Raw genomic sequence first — 22,014 nt, 5'->3', positions numbered from 1 at the left:
ATATGGGCACCCCACCCCCAGTTTCTTTTAGTCCTTAATCCTAATGCCCATGCTACTACACCTTTTTTCTGCAACTTTCAATACTTTGTTTTCTCCAAAGTTACAAACTGTGTAAAGAAACCTACAAACATACTAAGCAGGATTAATTAATCAAATAAAATACATTCATTAAAATTAGTAATATATATTTTGCCTAATAGTCTGAAAATTAAAGGAGGGCTAAAAATAGAGGTTTATATTTCCGGAGTTTTTTTTTAAAGAAAGAAACAAAACTACTCTGTTATTTTGTCTTACAACAAGATTCTGAACAACTCAGTGGTCCTTTCAAACAGCAATATCATTCCTATAGTTGCTGTGCTGGGAAAAGAAACACAAAGAGCTAAATTGTTCTACAACAATTACTCCTCTTTCTCTACTCACCCCAATCAATAATTATATTTAGAAATATCTCAATGGAATCAGAACAGATGTTTTATCAAAACTGCCTAATAACCAGTGTAAAAAAACTCCAGCATAATAGAGTCTGCATTTCAATTTTATTACAGTGTAAGAGTCTCAGCACATAAAGCTATTTTACCATTTATCTTATGATTTCAACAACATAAGGATATTCAACAAACAGAACAGAGCCACTTATAGTTGCCTCATACCCCCTATTTGCTTCTCAGGAATATAATTAGACTCTTAAAGTACAGTACACAACTTATTTTAAACAGAAAAAAAACAAAGTTGTCAAAAAACAAAGTACAAGAACTGCCCACCCCAATTTAAAAAGGAGAAATGCTTTTTTTCTGTCATTGCTTCTGTAGCAAATTTGACAGTGCTGGCACCAGAGAAAGATGCAACTACAGTGGTGCCTCGCTTTACGATTGCCCCGCAAAACGATGGTCTAAATGGGGGAATTTCGCTTTGCGATGATCGGTTCCCTGCTTTGGGAACCGATTCTTCACAAAATGCTGTTTTTAGAACAGTTGATTGGTGGTTTCAAAATGGCCGCCAGGTAATTAAAATGGCTCCCCGCTGTGTTTAGGGACGGATTCCTTGCTATACAGGCAGCGAAAATGGCCGCCGTATGGAGGATCTTCACTGGACAGTGAGTTTTTACCCCACTGGAATGCATTGAACAGGTTTCAATGCGTTTCAATGGGTTTTTTTTTCACCTTACGATGTTTTCGCTTAACGGCAATTTTCCTGGAACAGTTTATCGTTGTTAAGTGAGGCACCACTGTATACTGGAAAGCACTGATTCAGCTTTGCTGTTGCTTGATTCACAGTATCTTTTACAGTTCTATTTGATGTAATGATCAAACAAAAGCTCCAGATTGTTTTGATGTCTGTGTCCTCACTGACCTTTAATCCAATATGATTTGGCATGCGTTAAGAGATTCTTTGGTGTTTTTTTTCTGTACCAAGGTGATGTAGCTCTAAACTAATATATCAATGCAGTGATAAGGTGATCTAGTGCTAACCTTGGTAGTTTAAATAAATAAAAAAAATACTTCAGGTTGACTACAGAGAAATATTGCAGGGGCAGGTGTGCCTGCTGCCCCGAAATATCATACCTCAGTTTAATACAACACTACCCAGAGTCATAGGCCCTGTTCTTTTGTAGAACAAAACAAACGATCATGCAAGGAAACACATTTTGAATCATTCTGGCTTTTAAAAAATAGAAGTCGTCCCAGGATAAAAAAAAACCCTCCAAATCAGAAAGAAAGGGGGCTGCACTGATTCATGTTGGCTTCACATTACTCTAGAAAAATACTTCAAATTCACCCATGCTAATCATAGTGCAAATACCAAAGTATTTGTCAATGTAGTTGCAGCTAAAACGTGCCTCTGGTGCATGTGAGGAATATCAACCAAATGTTGCCCAGCTCTGGGCTTAAAAGCTTTCAGCCTACTTACCTTTTAACTTCAGCAATAACCCAGGAACATCCTGATCTGAACTTTCAGTGACATGGGTAGCCAGAGACAATATTCTGGGATCCACAGGTAATGGCTTCATTTCACACATTTGAGCTGTTTTTAACAAAGAGAAAGAGAACAGAAAACAAAGATGTTAGCCCTCATTTAAAGAAAAGACTATTAGATTATGCTTTTAATAAAATCCACATTTGGAATCCAAGCAAATTATTCTGAGGGCAGAATCATTTCGATAACACATTCATAAATTGGTTCCTCTTCTATAATTATCTCTTCTTTCAGTAACAATACAAGTTCCTTTTTCTGTCAGAGATAAACTGTAGTGCTGTTTGTCAGCCAAGATTGAAAACATAATGTGATGCTAGAGGTTGCACACCAAGGTCCCAAGTTTGCCCCCAGTACTGTCAATAAAATGATCTTCAGAAAAGTATGGAACACCCTAGAGAGTAGCTGCCAGACAGAGAATGCAGACATGAACTAAATGGATCACTGATCCATCAGTAGTAGGCAATTTCTTATAAACAATTTAGCTGCTTTCATTCAAGCAACTATGATTATTAGGTGACTGCAACACTTCACAAAATTGTGACAAGTCAAATCAGGTTTGTTTGTTTTTTTGCAATTTGTTTCACTTGATGAATTCTTAAAAGGCTTGAAATAAAACACAAGATAGACAAAGAAAATTAAAGGTATCAGCCAGAATCCTGTTGAAGTTACACCAGCAAAAGAATGATTATGTCATTTGTTGGGGCCATTTTTGGTGATTAAGGACTTCCTGCACCTGATCTGCAGTTTGTCCAACTCATGAGTAATCTGCTTCATTGCACTGATGTTACGGAAACCACAAGACAAAAGGAGGAAGTCTTTAATTACAGAAAATATTTTCTATGACATTACCTCCCTTCTGCAGTTGTATCTTGTGCAACATGATTCTGGCCATTTCATCAAAAATTTGGAAGCATAACATGTCTGGAAAATACTGGGAATAAACATTTTGGAAAGGAAAATAGCAACTAAGGGACCTGAGAAATCTTTGCTACTGAAGTCAGCAACAATGTAGTTCCACTATCTATACAGAAGGTGCAGTGCAGTAACACTGTTGATTACTAAACTTTACTATCAGGCTGAAATGCAGTGTATATGTCCAGAGCACAACAACACATTTGTAATGTCAACATCAGCTTAATCCCCGCAGCCTTTCTAAAGGAAGATGAAAAACACTAAATATAGCTTATACATCAAAGCTTTTCCTCTGATGATACATAGAAATGCTTATATAAGGTGTATTTCAACTAACATTATCCACTCTGACTATTCCTTCACACTATTGACTTGCAAGTGTTGGAGAACAGGACTGCAGTTGCACCCCAACTCACAGGTTTGGGACACTAGGTGTGCAGAGAAGAGTTAGCTCTACACACAAAGAATGACTCTACAACCCCAATACTATATGGAATCCACAACACATGGAGAGACTATAAAGACAATCCATATTGGTGTGAAATCTTTATTACACCAATCAAAGAGGTACTGAAAAGTGTGCAAACTTTCAAGATCACTGATGTCTGGATCAAGATATTTTAAAATTGACATAGAATGGCAAAGGGAAATGAGAAAACAAAAGCTTGATCTAAATTCCTTGCAGAGCATATGGAGTCTTGTGAGATAGCAAAGGAACTCTACACAGGCAAGGTGGATAGACAAAGACGTGAGGCTACCAAATGCAGTCCTATTCTGCAAACCTGTAAATCCATGACAGAAAAGCCAAACAGAGCTCAGGTTTTATGGTAAGCAATATCAAAAGATAAAAACAAAATAATATGGTGCTGCTCTGAAGACTGAAGCTGCAAAATAGAAGGCCCTGACTTGGCTGAAATTAGAAGTTGCAGCCCAAACACTTTAGCTAAGGCTGCTCTACAATTTTAGATCCGAGTCAGGCAATGGGCAGCACTCTAGATATTTTTTGGCTTGCAACTCCCCTCAGATCTTGCCATCAGTTCGGTTGGCAAGAGCTAATGAAAAAGGGGCAATCCTCGAACACGTCAAGGGCCACAAGAGCCCCGCCGCTTTTAAACAAGTATTTCCCAGTCCCACCTGGGCATGAATTGAATCCAGGAACTTTGGAGTGTAACTACTGTAGTACACAAATGCAGCAAATTCAGGCCTCAAAGCGAGCGTCCCAGTGCATATTCAGGGGCCTATTCCGAGCCCAAAGCCGAAGCCAACGGCCAGAGTATTTTCACTCGTTGTGGAAGCACCTCACGCACCACAAAATTTACTTCACTGTTTTCCCCACAGGAGGATTAACGAAGCCGGGGGGGGGCTATAAACCCCCGCTCAGAGTACACTACTTCAGGGCCCTCAGCAGAACCACGAACAGTTTTCCCGACGCGTTCCTCAACCTCCACAGTCTCTCCGCCCAACCACCGAGAGAGGAGCGCTTCCTGACTCTTACCAACCCTCTTTTCAACCGCCGCCTTTCTTGCGACCGGAAGCGCTTACGAGACTCCTACGGCCTGCCTCAATGGTGAGGTCACAAGGGCCTCCACCCAATAAGACAGCAGTCCTCGGCACGAGACATCAGTTCCCATGGCGTCGCTTGGAAGCTCCCCCTCCCTCTTTCTTCATTTGCATAAGAGGCTTTCCCTCCTGGGATCCAAAATCGCCTCTTCCGGGCGCTTCAGCCGCTCGCACTCGCGCCACGACAAAGAGTGACAGACACCGAGAGTGGGTGGGTTTAGGTAAGCGGCCGCAACCAATCGGAAGGCCAGAGCTCCCTCTTGCTTCTCCGCCTTTTCAGGTACCGCTTTCATCTCCTTTGAAAAAAAGTTCGGAGGAGGCGGTGCTACGACTCAGTCCTCCAGTGAGAAGAAGAGCGAGAGACCAAGGGGGCGTGGCCTCCGTGAGGAGAGCGCGCGGTGGCTCCGCCCACCCCTCCGGCTCGGGAGGTGCCAAGGAAAGTTCACTCAGAAGCAACCAGGTGGAGGTTGGGGTCACTTGTCTCTGTCAAACGGGGTCGGAGAGAGAGAGAGGCAAGGGAGGAGTGGGCAGTTCGGGATGAACGGCGTGACCCAGCCGCTCTTCGACTGTAAGCAACGCGTGCTGCTGCTGGGCAACAGTTTCGAGAGGAAGCCGCGTTGTGCCTTCCACACTGTGCGCTGTGAGTGTGTGTGTATGCTGTGTGTCGTGGGGGGGCGGGCGGAAAGCTAGGTAGGGGCTGCCGGCGGCCGGCCGGGTTGTGGTGGGTAGGACTTGTTCCAGAAGTTCATGGGTCTTTTAGGGAAAGATCGGCGATGGGGCGATGTGGGGGGGAGGGCAGACCCTCAGGTTGGGAATCCCCAGCGCCTGTAAGAAAACCAGCTGGAGTCCGAGGAGTTTGGCTAGGCGGCAGGATGGAGGCTGTTCAAGTAATATCAGAGACGGACAAGTAATCCTTTCATCACTCTCAGCCAAAATGTTGAGAACGAATATATGTAAAAAGGTACCGGAAGGTGACCAAACCAAAGGCAAGCTAATCCTTCCAGGGATCTGATAATCCACCGATCGAGAGGCTATAATCTTGTAGGATCTACTTTGTGTGTCATGTTTTTCAGTGGGATCCTGACATCCACCAACCAGGGGCGTGTCTAAAAGGGATACATTTCAAGCAACCTAAGTTTGGGAATTAATTTTTGCTTAAAACTGAGCTGGACTTGTCTTCCTTCCCCACCCAGATCCATCCCTTGCTCCCTGAAACTTTTGGGGAGGCACTGTTTACAATTCTTGTCAAATAATTGGGAAAATCATGGGGAGGAGGCTCCGGCAGATCACTTAGAGATTGGGTTTCTACCCCCCCCCCCCCAATTATTTCATAAAAGCTAATTTCTCAGTGAATCTGTTAGTTTTTACAGGAGCCAAGGCATTTTGTGTGGCTACAGAAATTCCAGCTTAAGACTTTTGGGAAAGAAGGGGTAGTTTGTACCTGTGTTTTTTAAAATGAGACCACTGGGCTTTTAAAAGTGATACTGTATTCAGTTTAACTGAGGGTGGATTGAGGCAATAATTCTTATATTTCTCCTTCTGAATGGCAGTATTATTCAGTGTTCAAGAAAGAGATCATGAATTAACTTTGTTTTATATTCTTGTACCCACAAAGTCAATAGGGAAAAACTAGCAGTGTGCTGGAATTTAAAGATAACTATCACAAACATCAGTTTTATTCAGTTGATTTCAGTCAACTCCATTTAAGAATCTGCAGTGGTTTTTAAGAGATGGGATACTTTTAAAAACTACTTTTAAAAAAGAAAACCTAGGCAGAACTAATTGGGCGCTGGCCAGAAGTGAAATGGGAAAAACTGAGGTTAGGAGGTAAGCAGAGTTGCCAGATCTTGCTTATCAACTTCATGCAGCACCAATCTCTATGACATTATAACAAATGTATCATAACAATAGCTTACTGTGTCATGAGCCTGTTTTCAAGAAGAGGAAGGAGTCAGGGAAATCTAAATGAAACCATACATTGCCTTCAAGTTCTACATATCATAGAGGGGAAAAAATCAAGACCCTTATGGGAAAATTGAGGTTTTTAGACTAGGCAAGATGTGTGGCTTTTAATAAATAATGGCATTTGCTAGATAACCCTGTGATAGCTACTGGAACTTACTTCCTAGTAAGGTGTTTTTTTTTTTGTTGTTTTTTTTTTTGGACTTATATACCGCCCCATAGTGCTACAAGCACTCTCCGGGCGGTTTACAATTTAATTATACAGGCTACACATTGGCCCCTCAGCGAGCTGGGTACTCATTTTACCGACCTCGGAAGGATAGAAGGCTGAGTCAACCTTGAGCCAGCTACCTGGGATTTGAACCCCAGGTCGTGAGCACAGTTTTAGCTGCAGTACAGCGTTTTAACCACTGCACCACGAGGCTCATCTTCTGAAGCACTATTGCTTTGAGTCACAGATTCAAGGGAGAAACAGGGGTCAACCAGCAACTTCTTAAGAGGAAAGAGGTGCCAGGCTGGATTAGGCCCATCCAAGGCCTAGGTAGCCTAGCATTCCATTCACTGGCTTCAAGCACAAGCTTCAGGATCATCCATCCCTAATGCTTTGTATTTGCTTTAGAATAATTTAGTTTCCAAGTATTTGAAAGTTGGAGACCTGTTTATTTAAAACCTATTCAAATTCTTTGTATAGTGTCAATAATTAATGGGTTCATTTAACAGTGTCAACTTTATACTCATCAGTTTGAGGGAGAGAGAAAGCAGTAGCACTCCAACAATGAACTTTTTATAGCTAATTTTCTGGGTTCTTGGAACATTCGGTAAAATAATTTGGCCTTGCCCTCTTGTCTTTAAGAGGATGCTAAAAACCAGGTTGTTTGAAAAAGTATTTAGGGGACATCCTTGATTAAATGCATTTCTAGATTTTTGCCATCTTAACATTGTGGGGGCTGTTTACTTCTATGTATAGTTGTATTTTTGTTCGTTTCTCAATTATTTTGTTTTTATTTGATGATTTGATGTCTTATGTTTGTTATCTCATGTTTACATTGTTTCCTTTGCTGTAAACTGCCCAGAGAAATACCCAGCACTAGTCAGGTGGTATACAAATGTATTAAATAAATAAGAAAACTGATGTTTTTGAAACAAAAATTATCTAAATGTTACATTTTCCAAACACTATTTGTCAACTCAGTAATTTTTATTATTAATGCTTATGGTTCTTGGATGCACACCTCAACATGGTGAAAAGATTTGAGTGTGTCAGTGAAGTTGAGAGCAATGCCAGAGACTCCATTATGAGCGTAGACTCCTAGCAGGGTCACCCAAAGCAGGTCACAGCTGAGACGCCAGTCTAAGATGCATCCACCCTCTTCAAGGCAGCTACTGGTTAGCAGTGCTAAATGAAAGTAACACTGATGAAGGAGGTAGTGGCAGTAACACTCAAACTAACTTTTGCTGGTATTGTGCAGAAGGTGGCAATAGTAAACCCCTGCTGAATTTTCCTTACTGTGAAAACCATATGATGAGACAGTCCAAAATGAAACAAAAGATAGTGGTAGAAGATGCGACCCAGGTCAGAAAATACTCAACCAGCTACTGGGGAAGAGCAAAGGACAAGTATGAATAACTTTATTGTTAATGATGCAACAAGAGTAAAGCCAAAAGGATGTCTAATGCACAGAAGTGAAAGTCCAAATGTGAAGCACATACAATTGGAATATGGGATGTGTGAACTGTGATTCAGGGTAAACTGGAAACCATAAAACAAAGAACGGAATGTATAGACATAGCAGTGCTCGGTGTCAGGGAAATAAAGTGCACTGGAATGGGACATTTTTAGTCTAACAACTACAAAGTGTTCTATTCTGGGAGTAACTAAATCTGAAGAAATGAAGTGGCTTTAATACTGAGGCAAAATGTAGCACAGGCAGTTAGGGACTATAATGCAAGGTCTGGCCAAATAATATAAATCAGACATAACCATCATTTAAGTCTATGGTCCAGCTACCAAAGCTGAAGAATATGAAATTGAAGACTTTTATGCAGTCCTCTAAGAAGTGATTGATCACACACCAAAGCAAAGCATGTTTATGAATATAGGTGACTGGAATGCAAATGTAAGGAAGAAAGCAAAACCAAATGTTGTATATAACTTGGCTCAATCATCAATCCAAATGGAGAGTGCAGCCAAGAAATCAGAAGGGCAGCAATGAAAGTTCCAGAAAAGATCATCACATGTAAGGATGTGTCACTGGAGATGAAGACCAAGATCATTCACACTATTGCATTTCCGAACACAATGTATGGATGGACATTAAAGAAAGCTGATTGGGGGGGAGAGGAGAGATTTGTTTGAAATGTGGTGCTAGAGTAGAGCTTTGTGGATAACCTGGACTGCCAGAAAGACAAACAAGTTGGTCTTAGAGCAAATCAAGCCTGAGCTGTCACTGGAGGCAAAAATGTTGAGACTGAGGCCGTCCTGCTTTGGGAATATCATGAGAAGGCAGGAAAGGACAATAATGCTTGGGAAAGGTAGAAGGCAGCAGGAAAACAGGAAGACCAAATATGAGATAGATTAACTCAAGACCAAAGGCTTGAGTTTGCAGTTGTGGAGTAGGACTGTTAAGGACAGGATATTTTGGAGATCACTCATTCATAGATGGGTGGGTTTGACTTGACAGCCCATGACAGTGATAGTTTATGGTGAGGCAGTAGCTCTTGCTAAATCCTTTTTTAAAAGACTGGATTGTTTGTACTAAAACTTAAAAAGCTGATGTATAATGTCTAAAAAGAAAAATGTGTTTTGCTAATATGGAATAAAAATCAGATTATACCTATAAATGTGTTATTTCTTTTGAATGTAGGAATTGTGAGGTAATTTCCATTTGCACTTAGACATGCTTTTCCTTTCAGTCTACTCCTTTCTTTCCTAAATCCTAGTTCTCTCTCTTCTTATGAACATAACAACTTGACGTAGATGAAGAGTCTCCTTCATTTAAGCCTACTTGGCATATTTAGATGAAATTATATACCTCTAAAATTTGCTGAAATCTGTAATAGGTATTGAGAAACTTTCTGAGCTGGACAAGATGACCAGGAAGTACAGGAGCATAGAGAAGTGTGTTTGGCTGATGAGAGAGGGGAGGTGTTTGATTTGATTGTATGGGAAGATATAAATGAGGGAGAAAAGGCGGGAAGTGGGAGAGTGGTAAAGAGTGAACCAGCAGATAAGAAAGATAGATCGGCTCAGACAGAATGGAGCATGGGCCATGACAGCTTTCTGAAGCTGCTCAAAGAGTTTCCGAATTTGCAGGTTGATGGAGGATTGTTGCCGGCACCTCCAGAGTTCGTTGTGCGTGGTCAAGAGGTAGATCCCTTGGAATGGACTGTGGTGGTGTAACCACGCAGTCAGTGTCGGGGGAGGTGGGTGATCTGTCCCAGTCCCTCTTTGCTTCAGAGCCAGCAGGAGGGGGACTGGGCGCGACACCCATGTTATGGGACAGTTTGCGCTGTGTGGACCACTCCGATCCGTCCTATGACCAACAGGGAGCGATTTGGTCCAGCCCCACTGTAAGGAAAAAAGACAAGGAAATAACCATGCAAGTTTGAAGTTATAAGTTGTTACCAGAGTTGAGTTTAATGGATCCGTTTGAGCCAGCAGAGTTGAGTTTGTTCACAAATAAAACTGATTCTGTTAGAAAAGAAGATCAGCCTCCTGTTCTTTTTCCCGCGCTGTCAACAGAACTGCCCCTGGCAGAACCAACCCGTATTCACAGACACCAAAGGATATTTTATCATTCTTTTTTCCTCCTAGATGACTTCAAGCCTGCCTCAATTGATACAAGTTGTGAAGGAGAGCTTGAAGTTGGTAAAGGAGAACAGGTGACAATAACTTTGCCAAATATTGAGGTAAGATTGCTTTATCTCTTTGGGAGGAAAGGTTGGAGATGCTGTTTTAAACGGTCATTACTTTTAAATATATCAAGAATGCAAGAATGACATTGCCCGTAACTCTCCTGGTGTTGATTTGGAGTGCTGTATTTGACATGTTCACTGCAAATATTTGCACTTCTTAACAGGTACGGGATTTGTCTTTGTGAGCTATAGCCAGCAATCTCCATTTAGGTGCATGTGTCTTCACTTCTGCTGTTCCTATACACAAAGGGACCCTAAGAGTTGCAGCCGTTATATTTTATATATTGTCCTGTGATATGTAAAATATAACTTGCTTCCATATTAGGCTATTTAGGATCATAGTCTCTTTGAATGAGTACAGATTATGTACAACCACAGTTAACTTGCATAGTGTAGGGGAGCTCTGAGTTCTCATCGGATATTAAACTATAAGCTCCAGTAATGAAAAAAGAAAATTTATAACTTAGTCCACATTATATATATTCAAGTTTTAAGTATTTTCACAGCAGCTGTGTGTAAATTTTGGAATCTTGGCTGGACCAAAAATTCCATTACAGTTTCTTAAAAATCCCTGATTTTTAACACTTTGTTTAAAAACCATGTTTTCAAACATGGCACAGAAAAGCCTAATACTGTCACAGAAAAGCCTAATACTTCTTGCAGCTTTTACTACAGAGCCAAGCAATCACTGACATAATTCCTTTCACCATAACCTGGGTGACATGTTTCACACTTTGTGAGTAAAGTCATATGTCTCAGGAAAGTGAGCCAGAAAGATTAATTTAAGAGAAGAATGTCATTCTACAATTTTGAAAGGCACTACAATACATTCAGTAAATAATTGGTAAATTAGGAAGACCAATAGATGTTCTACCTTAATTAATAAAACTGAGGAAAATATTTTGTCTCATCTAAAGGTAAAGGTTCCCCTTGACATTTTTAGTCCAGTCGTGTCCGACTCCAGGGGGTGGTGCTCATCCCCGTTTTCAAGCCGTAGAGCCAGCACTTGTCCGAAGACAGTTTGCCACGTGGCCAGCGTGACTAGGGAATGCTGTTTTACCTTCCCACTCGCATTTGCATGCTTTCGAACTGCTAGATTGGCGAGGAGCTGGGACAAAGTGATGGGAGCTCAATCCATTGCGTGGATTTAATCTTAGGACTGCTGGTCTTCTGACCCTGCAGCACACAAAGGCTTCTGTGGTTTAGCCCACAGCGCCACCACGTCCCTGATGATCTAGAAGGCTCAAATGGCAGCTGCAAGCTCAGCATACTCTACATAGGTTTCCTATTGTTATTTTGGTATGCATTCCAAAAATAATATAATAGCTCCATATATGTTAATAATACTTTTAGAACTGTGGAGCTAAAAGGGCCTTATGGGTCCAGACCTTGTCAGGTAGACACAATGGGGAATTGAACTCTCAATCTGTGGCTGAGCAGCCGGATGCCTAAACCGCTGAGCTAAATGGTTGTTTGTGGCTTGTGATGCCACCATCACACATACTCTTTGGTAAAATGTTCTGATGTACTGGCTCCACAAAATACACAGCTATTTGCCCTTTTAAAAAAAAAAGCATCAATATTATTTTTGTTCTAATCTGAAACAGGGTTCTACTCCACCTGTAACAGTTTTCAAGGGTTCCAAGAAGCCATATCAAAAAGAATGCATCTTGATAATTAACCATGGTACTGGAGAATGTACACTAGAGAAGCTTAGTAGCAATATCACTGTGAAGAAAACCAGGTGGGTTTTTAAAATGTTTCTTTAGTCATTTTGGAAGTATTGGCAACTATGACTGTGCTAGGACACAGAAAAGTTGATTACTGTGTTCTTAGAGAGGTTATAGGGGTGACTGAGTTCTACTAAACCACAAACTTGTTTCAGTGATACTCTTGGAATTTGATAAGATAGACTTTAGAGACACATGTGAGAAGTAATGTGCTGAACCGTGAAGAAGGGCAAAGACTTAGTGATTCATGGATTCCTATAATTGACCTCATTAGAACAGCAGTAAGTTGATTAAGCAATTAGTCCACCTGGAATGTGTGATGCAGTCACATTGAGTGTATATTACTGTATGCAAGGCAGCTAGTATGCCATTTATATCCTGAAAATGGTAGGGCATGTTTCCTGTTGAAAGCTTGATCTTTTGTTGTTTCATTAAAGTTTTTACTTGGAAGCTTAACCTGTTAAGTTGTTCAGGTCAATTCTTTCTGCTTGGCTGGGACTGGTCAACTTTTAGTATGCTCCAAGAAAGCAGAAAATTTCTCAAGCCTAGACAAGCTCTCCCTTCTCTAATTCAGTACCGTGTGAGGAGGAAGAATGCAAAAAGCTTAAATTTCTAAAAGTTTAAGATTAGTCCTGAACTGGCTATAATTCTGTTGCTTGGTGTAGTAAATTTTATTAGAGCAGGCCTATTGCATTACAGTGGTGCCTTGACTTACGAACGCCCTGACCTATGAACAATTTGACTTACAAACAGCTCCTGCTGCAAAATTTTGCTTTGACTTGCGGCCGGAGCTTTGACTTAAGAACAGAAAAAGGCAGGGGAAAAGGGTGGGAAATTCAAACCGTTGGTGGCAACGAGGCTGCTCTTTTACCCCAATGGTTAGAGCAGGGGGTCAGGGAACTTTTTTACTTCTGCCGAGGAGGAGGAGGAGGGAGAGGCGGGGACAGCCGGTGCACTCCCTGCCCATCCCTGGTGCATGTCTACTTGTGAGTAAGCAGTAGACAGTGTGGGTCTACTCATGAGTAAGCGCCCTGGAAGCCTCCGCAGAGGCAGCTGGAGCCCTGGCCCGGTAGCGGCAGCGGAGGTAAGGTGCTGCTTTTTCCTTTTAAAAAATTGTTCTGGGTGGGTTTTGGAGGGTAGGTTTGGCCTGGGGGGGGGTTATGTTTTTTTTTCCAGTCCCAGCGTGGGACTGAAAATTCAATGTTTATTTTTGGATTTGTTTGGTTTTTGTTTTTGTTTTTTGTTTTGCAGTCCCAGCATGGGACTTGCAGTGTTTTATTTTATTTTTGTATTTTTTTTCCTTTGGCTGGAACAGATTAATCGGTTTTCAATGCATTCCTATGGGAAATTGTGCTTTGACTTATGAACGTTTTGACTTATGGCCACCGTTCCAATATGGATTAAGTTCATAAGTCAAGGCACCACTGTAATGGAAATTTGGTAAGTCAGCTCTGTAAATTTCATTGATTCAAATGACCTATTCTAACTGTGACTTGCTTTAGCATGGTATTTAGCAAATTATTTTTGGTTGGTGAAAAATCAGTTGAAATATTGCTGTCTAGTATGAATGCATAGGAAAACAATTCATGTTTTTAAAAGGCAAACTAAAAATGTTTAAAATGCACTTCAGCTAGGAAGCCATGCAATTCCAAAATCCAAAATAAGTAATTTAAATCTTTCTTTTTTAAAATCCAAATAATTGCTTTTAAGTAATTAGAACCATTGTAACATTATGAAATTCTGTTGTTGCATATTTTCTCTTCAATATTTGTAGAATGTTCCACAAGAGCATGTACAGACTAATATTATTTTTTTTTAATATGCTACCATTCTTCCAGAATTGGGACCCAAGAGGGCATACAAAAGAGTTTAAAACAACAGAAGGTTATAATAGAATAAACACAATACAGTCAAAACCATTAACACAGAATTAAACTTGATTTTATTAGTAAAATACTATTAAAATTAAAACACTTCACAATAATTTGATTAAAAACACTATACTAATTTGCTGTAAAAAGTGAAAATCAGCATATTAGATAAGGTCTTAAAATCTGAGATTCTTCATTGACGAAGGCCTGCCTGAATAAATAGATCTTTGCTTCCTAACCAAAGGAAATCTTGGATGGGGCCAACCATGACCTCTCTTAGGAGCTTTGGTGCATTTTATTAACATTTTATATTCCTTAAAATATTTGTGCGTCACCAAGAAGGAAGCGTTCTCCTTGCTTTGCAGCAGTAACACTGTTAAATATATTAACAAATTAATAATAAGCATTGTCTGCTGTCAAGTCAGTTCTGATTTATGTGACTCTTTTCGGGGGGGGGGGTTCCAGGTCAATAATAGATGTAGAAGTGATTTACCATTCCCTTCTTCTGGGGGACATTCTGGGACTGTGCAGTTTGTCCAAGGCCTCATAAACTGGCTCTTCTCCAAGGAGGCACAGTGGGGAATCAGACTCCCAGCTTCTGGCCCCACAGCCAGATACCGAAACCACTGAACTATCCAAGCAGCTATTAAGAAATTAGCAGAACAATAAAAGAAAAAGAACAATTTAGAAGCAGATGCAAATAGACAATATAGCTAAATGCACAGCAGTGTGAATAATGTACGACAGATGTTAAAAGCCTGGAAACACTTAAAGTCTTTTCATTGACTGCCAAAACCAGGGTGGCATAAGGTTGCTCAGGGAAGAGAATTCCATAACTGGAGGAGGAGGAGGGACACGACCCATTGCAGCTTCTGCCTGGGGCTTTCAGTGATAAGCCTCCAAAGATGTTTCTTACTCTTGTCATTTGTTAGAAGTCATGGAAAGTAAAATTTCCGTTTTTTTCCCCTTACAAATGACCTTAGAAAATTCTCGGATATGACTTTTTAAAAACTTCGTTGCAGAGGTGAAGGAAGCAGTAAGATTCAGTCTCGTCTTGAGCAGCAGCAACAGCTAATGAGAAACACAAATAAGATTTCCAACAGTGCCAGATGTTCTCCACCAAAAGAGAAGATATCATCACCTTTTCCTATGGATGATATAGAAAGAGGTAAATTGATTTAGCAGGTTGATTAAGCTTATTCTTTAATTTGAAGGTTTGAGATTGGCATTGGTACTCCAGTTTTCATTGGGACGGTAAGCTTGTCTGGACTGCATTGCTTCATATTGTAAGGCAGTGAGCTGGAGGTGCAGAAAAAGACCTATACAGTCGTGCCCTGCTTAACGATTACCCCGCATTACGACAAATCCGCTTCATGACAATGTTTTTGCGATCGCAATTGCGATCGCAATGCTTGCTTTGCGAAGATCGGTTCCCTGCTTCGGGAACTGATTCTTCGCATTACGACGACCAAAACAGCTGTCTTTGGGTTTTCAAAATGGCCACGGGGTGCTCAAAATGGCTCTCCGATGTGCTTAGGGACGGATTCCTTGCTATACAGGCACCGAAAATGGCTGCCGTATGGAGGATCTTCGCTGGACAGTGAGTTTTTAGCCCATTGGAACACATTAACCAGGTTTTAATGCGTTTCAATGGGTTTTTAAATTTTCGCTTTATGACGTTTTTGCTCTACAGGGATTTCGCTGGAACGAATTAACGTCATTAAGCGAGGCACCACTGTACATTTTTTAAATGTAAGAGAACATTGCTTACTCTATAACTAAGCTTTTCTCAGTAACTCACTGGCTTAGACATGGTTCCTTACAACAGGGCTGTAGTTGTTCTTAAAGTTTTAAATGTTTCTTTTAGCATGGTAATCTGCCTTGGGACCTCTTGAAGAGAAAGGCAGGGTATAAATATTTCGGAAAAATACATGGTGGTCTATACTGACAAGTAGGGCAGCAGAATCGAGGGTAGCTGTGGTAAAATGCCAGGTATGCAGAGAAATATTTTTAGAACAAAATAGAAGAACACTGGTCTGGTCTGCAGTACAGTACCACTGAGGTGTTGTGCTAAGTAGCACAGTTGTGATAGTGGGGCCAAAACACATTCAGATCTATAAGATATGAGGTGCACCTAAATAAAGCAGATAAAGGTAAAAAGTGTCCTTTTTCCTTTTCACTCCACTAAGCTACCACAGCCACACAGCGTAATGCCACTGACATGCACACTGAACATGAGCGGTGTGACACTTGCACCACAAGACCTGGAACACAACATACATAGGTAGCACTAGCATGTTGGGTTTGGGGCTTTGGGGGATCCATGGTAGCAGTTTATTGTACGTCTCCACTTGTTTAACATGTACAGTAATATGAAATTCATTCTGTACATCAGTAAGGCAGAATCTCGCTTTAGGGATAGAGCACCCCTGCAGTGTATCTTCAGAACATTAATTATAATCTTATTCTGTCTTTTTTAAAAGTGACTCATTGTTATAGTTCGTTTGTCTGTATCTGCAAAGAATGTAAGTAGTTTTCAAAAGCAAATCTTGAGAGTCAATATTATCTTATGAGCACAACCACAAAACTAACTGTGGCCACCATACTTTCTGGTAGCTAGGCTTCATTCAGTGGCCTTTAAAAAAAGGGGGGGGAGCATGGAAACCCCTCAGAACATTGAAGAATTATTCCACATATCTACCAGAAGGGACAATAGGACAATTAGGACCACCTTTAAAAAAAAAATAATAGAACATGATGATGTTACAGGGCGGGAGGATGAATTTTGACCCTTGTGGCCTGTGGGCCACATGTTGCTCCACTCTGACCTAGTTAAATGAAAGCTGCCCAGAGCACCCTGATCCTACAAGGGCGTGTTGCATGCTTCTGCTGCAGCTTGAACAATATGTGTATTTAGGATGTGTGAAAAGTTGATTCATGACCAGCATGATTGATGGCAGAAATCTGCTGTCATGTGGTTAAGTAAGCCCTTGTCACTGCAAATGGGAGTAATGACAAAAGTTGCTGCTGTGTACTTGGTCATTGTACTTAACTCAGCTGTTGGTAGGATAATGTGTTCCGACTCAAGCAATTGTTTTGGAGCTGTGTGGTTTAATTCCCACCAGGGGGGAACAACCTCTGTGTTCCAGAATCTGAAGACTGATTGTTCATTGAATTATTATTTTGTACCAAGTTCTTGTGTTTTACTGTCCATAGCAGAGGGTGAGTAATCAGATACCTTTCAGTGAACACTGACTGAGGGATTTGTTTGCGGAAACACTGAGGATTTAAAGATGTTTTTATTAAACCCAATATCTTTTGAACCCAGTTCTTCTTCAAGGGGCACTCTTTCACATCGAGGAAAAACTCAATTAGGAGCAGACTGAGCATAGTTTAGAAGTTTCCAGTGCTTGTTTCTAAGGATGCTTCTTGGTTTTGTCTTAACTGAATCGAGCATCCAGTCTAAATCTTAAGTCTAACCATTTGATCACACTGACAGATGTAAAACTCTACTTTACTTTCTGCTGACTCTCATATACTTTTCTCAGTTCATATTGTTTTCAAAATTAAATGTAAAGTAATTATAACCAAGCTGGCAAATGTTCTCTTGAACCCAAATCCATGTTTTCTATACTTAAATCTTATTTTCAGAGCTTCAAGCAGAAGCTAAAGTAATAGAGCAGATGAGTAGCTCTGAGAGTTCATCTGAGTCCTCATCCTCATCCAGCAGTGAAAACAGTTCCAGTGATTCAGAAGATGAAGAGACAAAGCCATCCTTTCCCCTGTCAGTGCCAGAACAGGCCATCCCAGACGTTGGTGCAGGCTATCATAGACATCAAGAGAGCAGTGGCCACTTAATGAATACTCTGCGTAAGTACAGGACGTGAAACATCATGTTACACTCAGATTCAAAGAATCTGAAAGAAAACCACATGCTTTCAGAACTTCCCAGAGAAACTAAAACCATGTCTGGATTGAGAGGGTTTGAACCGCTGAGGTTGGGGTTAGATGTTGGGATAAAAGTCACTTAAAGACTGATGATGCTAAATTAAAGGTTATGGCATTTACAGTACAGCTGATGTTGCCTCCTTTTGATTTGTAGACACTGATTAAATTGGTAATTTGTTCTGGAAGGACTGAAACATCTCAAAAGGAACTACTCTGTGTTTAGTGCAATACATCCTGGTTTTGAATGCAATAAAATGTCTAATCTTTCAACGGGCTGGCCCTGCTTACTGCAGTAACAAGCACACTATGTATAGCAGCCTTTAGCCAATAGCATGCTCTCCAGATTTTGGACTACAGCTCCCAAATATCTGACCATGGGTCATGTTATAGAGAGAAGAAGGATGGTAGTTTGAAGTCCAAGGTCCAAAACTTATGGACATAGGTTGGGCAAGGCACATGCTTTAATACCACCCCAGGTTTGTCACTGCGATCTGGTAAGCGTGATGAACATCAGTCTTAAATGCATTGAAGGGTTGCCTCTGCAGTAGTATACTGTAGTTCTAAGACTGGACTTGGATTTATTTGGCAGTTATATTGCATACGCCGGGTAGGTGGGGCTCGTCAGCCATGGAAGGCAGCCCATCTAGGAGAAGGAAAACTCCGATTTCAAACCTCCACTGCCTTGTGGCTATATCCACCAATGGAAAAGGCTTCAGGAGTTAACCTCGAGGCAAAATCCGGAGCTGGAGTCCCGAAGGCAGCTCGTGTCGTTCTGCCAACTCCTGCGATGTTGCTGGAACCAGTCGTATTGGCTCTTGCCTTTCCATTGGACCATTTCAGCAATGTGGAGAGGGGGGATCTGCTGCTTGGGTAACAGCCTATCCTCCATATTACCTTACCCGGGCTTCATGCTCTGGAGAGGACACTCCTCGATTCAGAGCATGTTACCATAGTCTCTCGAGACTGAAGGATGCCTATGTATATTGCATACATACCCAGTTCTTTGCTAGACAGTACATCACAAACTGTGGGTGCAGTATATTGTTGCATGACTCCTTGGAAAGCATCTCATTGGGGAAAACTGCATGCAATAGTAATAATGTAAGGGGGGGCCTTCACTGGGCAACCCATCATTGTGCTTACAACCAATACCCAGTGAAGGGGAACAATTTACAGGATCACCATTACACACATGAGTTGTTCAAACAGGATGCTGGCCTTTGTGTTTTGCTCTAAGGTGGCAATAAAGCTATTCTTGCATTGACTCTAGAATTGTTGCATAGGAAAAAATGGCAAATAACATGAGAAGTAAAAAGAAGCTCTGTATTTTTAGCATTAAGTATTCTAGCATTTTATAATTACATGTCTGTCTTTATTCAGTTTTGCATATACATCCACTTATACTTGACAGGAAGACCAGATTTCTACTGCAAAGGAATACCTTAAAATATTTATTGAGCTACCACATACTGGTGCCAGGGTATAAATAAAAGCTGGTTAACAGAAGCACTGTAAATCACTTCTGCCTGAAAATGTCTTTAAAGTCTAGTTTTGGGGTTTTTTTAATTGTGCCTTGCTATTAGTCCTTGTGATTGGTCTGCTGCCATAAATCACCATGTGAAACATTTAATAGGGGAACTCCTTTTTTTTGCAACAGTCATCAAAATTAATAGGCGTTGCACAAGATCACATCTTTTTAATGCTGGGCTGCGTGTATGTGCAGTGTTGTAGCCTGCAAATGTTGCTTAATTTATATTTAACATAGATATGTAGGGCAGAAATAATGGAGGAGGGAAAAAAGGGCATGTCCATTTAAAATAGTAGTTTAAAACTGTTATGCATGGGCGTGCAGGCAACTTGCAATGATTTAGAAAAGACAGTATGGAAAGAATTTTCCATAGTGCAGTCAAACTGATGGTTAAAATGGTTAAGTTGATAATTAAGAGTTGCTTTCATTGTGTAAAAGCATCTGAAAAATATAGATGTATCTGTATTTATTAATTTATTTGGTTTGTACACCATCCCATTAGTGAACATCCACTATTCTGAGCAGTTTACAGAATAAGACATAAAAGCCATTGCCATCACCCCTATGTAATAACCAACATGGCAGTACACCAACTTGAACATAATAGTAAAAAGAAAACCTAAAATTAAAAATTAATATTAACATCTGGAGATATGTTCTTAAAGGCTGCTTTATAGAGTTCTGTCTTCACTAGGTTTCTAAATATCAGGTGGGATAAAGCCTCCATTGGATGCTTGTTTCACAGAATAGGAGCTACCACTGAGAAAGCCAAGTTCCTTGTTGGTAACTTTTTTGCCTCTCTAAGTGCTGTTGGCTCTCTCAATGCGGCCACCTTAAGCCATGTGGATTCGGAGGAACATGTGAAATGAGTAGCTGTTTCTGGGAGAGATGTTGCAACAAGTATTGAGGTCATGAAATGTTAAAAGGGCCTGTTATTCCTCTACCAATAGCCCACTATGTACTTTATTATATTGCTGTCTGTGACTCACACTCTCCTCTTGCTAAACTTGGTGTCCTCTATCTAAGTGCCATTCAGCTTAAATTTTTGCATTTAAAAAAAATTGCTGTTCAGCTCGACTTCTTGCAATGAAAAAACTGCTTAAAACTTGTCACTTAAAAAGAAAACACAGAATTCTAAAAAGGAAGATTAGGTAGTGTTGAAAGGTACATGGCCTCTTCTGTGTAAAGTGCACAATGTGGAACCTAAACATCCCATATGTACAGAAATAGGTTCACATCTCAGCTAGATTCAGACTACAGTGATGCCTTGCTTTACGATTGCCCCACATTACGCTGGAACCGCTTGACGACGATCTTTTTGCGATCGCAAAACGATGGTCTGAATGGGGGAATTTTGCTTTGCGATGATCGGTTCCCTGCTTCAGGAACCGATTCTTCGCAAAATGACGTTTTTCGAACAGGTGATCAGCGGTTTCATAATGGCCACCAGGTGATTAAAATGGCTCCCCGATGTGTTTAGGATGGATTCCTCGCTATACAGGCAACGAAAATGACCGCCATATAGAGGATCTTCGCTGGACGGTGAGTTTTTACCCCATTGGAACGCATTGAACAGGTTTCAGTGCGTTTCAATGGGGTTTTATTTTCGCTTTACGATGTTTTCGCTTAACGGCAATATTCCTGGAACGGATTATCGTCGTTAAGCGAGGCACCACTGTATGATGTTCAGAATGGATTAAAACAACAACAAACAAAATAGCCTCCAGCAATCATTTTTCTAGTTAAGGAAGCTTGTAAGATTCCATGTATGTTTAGCTCTTAACTTCTCCCTGACTTTTGTCTGATTCTAGCATTCTCATGTTTGAAAAAAGAAAGATCCCCCTTTTTATGGAGAAAAATGTTTGCAGAATTCATGTGTGCTTCTGTTTAATTTTAGGAAATGATCTTCAGCTGAGTGAGACTGGAAGTGACAGTGATGACGACTGAGGACATGTTGGTGTTCTAAAGGTCCATCATTTCTCTTGCTTTAGATGAAGAGGCATCTGTTTTGCACTAAGTTGAAAATGATAAAAACAGAGGAATGTTACTAAAATAAACTTGACTTAATTTATCTGACTTCATGTACAGCAGTATGTCTGTATATGTCTCTTCCAAATGTCTGGGTCCTGGTATTTATCGTTAGGTGTATCCGGAGTATCTTTTACTACCTCCTTTACTTAAAATTTCAAACAGCTGACTTCTGTATGTAAGTTAGATATGGAAGAAGTTCCAGACAGTTTGAATTAAAGTTTTACTTCAGAACTTGTATGTATGTATACATATAAATAGGAGAAAGCAAACAGTTGAAATCTGTTACATTTTTATCCTTTGAAGCTGGTCATATAAAATTAGTTGCCAAACAATATAGTGGAATTCATTCTGTGTAATATTTTATGTATCATCACAGTCTGTTTCATAGCCTGCAGAGTCTCTGGTGGGTCTTACTCAGTTCCTCTTGTAACAAATTCGAATCACCTGCAAGGTACAGCTCCTTGCTTGCTAAATGTTGATTGCTGAACAGTGTCAATGTGTCTTTTTAAAATCATGTTAAGATCAATATACTACTTTTGATAGCAGTTTAAGTACTAATAAAATATTTATCATTTCACTGAAA

The 22,014-nt window shown here is 40.5% G+C and overlaps 2 protein-coding genes across 8 annotated transcripts in view; one reads left to right on the top strand and one right to left on the bottom strand.

Moving 5' to 3' along the window:
- IQCB1 (IQ motif containing B1) overlaps positions 1-4,523 on the bottom strand; it is a 24,635-nt gene extending 20,112 nt beyond the window's left edge. The window contains exons 1-2 of one of the 4 annotated variants that reach the window (XM_020805870.3): positions 4,386-4,523; positions 1,909-2,022 (exon numbers count right to left, since the gene is read on the bottom strand). In XM_020805870.3, the coding sequence (XP_020661529.2) occupies positions 1,909-2,017 (109 nt within the window). In that variant the 5' untranslated portion in view covers positions 2,018-2,022; positions 4,386-4,523. Of the gene's footprint in view, positions 1-1,908; positions 2,023-4,020 lie in introns of all 4 variants that reach the window. The other 3 variants (XM_020805842.3, XM_020805852.3, XM_020805859.3) reach the window with 3 other exon arrangements.
- Positions 4,451-22,014, top strand: EAF2 (ELL associated factor 2). 4 transcript variants are annotated; one of them, XM_078377159.1, is made up of 7 exons: positions 4,451-4,667; positions 10,223-10,317; positions 11,931-12,067; positions 14,947-15,092; positions 17,576-17,794; positions 20,881-20,942; positions 21,298-21,476. In XM_078377159.1, the coding sequence occupies exons 1-7, from the start codon at positions 4,451-4,453 to the stop codon at positions 21,313-21,315; spliced, it is 894 nt and encodes a 297-aa protein (XP_078233285.1). In that variant the 3' UTR covers positions 21,316-21,476. The 4 variants fall into 4 exon arrangements, with proteins under 4 accessions (XP_078233285.1, XP_078233313.1, XP_078233367.1 ...); XM_078377241.1 differs by lacking the exon at positions 4,451-4,667 and adding an exon at positions 4,851-5,086; XM_078377187.1 differs by lacking the exon at positions 20,881-20,942 and having other exon boundaries at positions 21,298-22,014.

The sequence above is a fragment of the Pogona vitticeps genome, chromosome 1 (assembly GCF_051106095.1).
Source record: "Pogona vitticeps strain Pit_001003342236 chromosome 1, PviZW2.1, whole genome shotgun sequence".
Taxonomy (NCBI): domain Eukaryota; kingdom Metazoa; phylum Chordata; class Lepidosauria; order Squamata; family Agamidae; genus Pogona; species Pogona vitticeps.
This window is presented reverse-complemented; position numbering and strand designations above follow the sequence as displayed.

Excerpts from the sequence above, each read along its gene's own strand:
- EAF2 (XM_078377159.1), top strand. The coding sequence starts at position 4,451 with ATGGTGAGGTCACAAGGGCCTCCACCCAATAAGACAGCAGTCCTCGGC. Across the intron at positions 10,318-11,930 it reads TAACTTTGCCAAATATTGAG|GGTTCTACTCCACCTGTAAC; the intron begins GTAAGATTGCTT and ends AATCTGAAACAG. Across the intron at positions 17,795-20,880 it reads CCACTTAATGAATACTCTGC|GATGGATTCCTCGCTATACA; the intron begins GTAAGTACAGGA and ends CGATGTGTTTAG.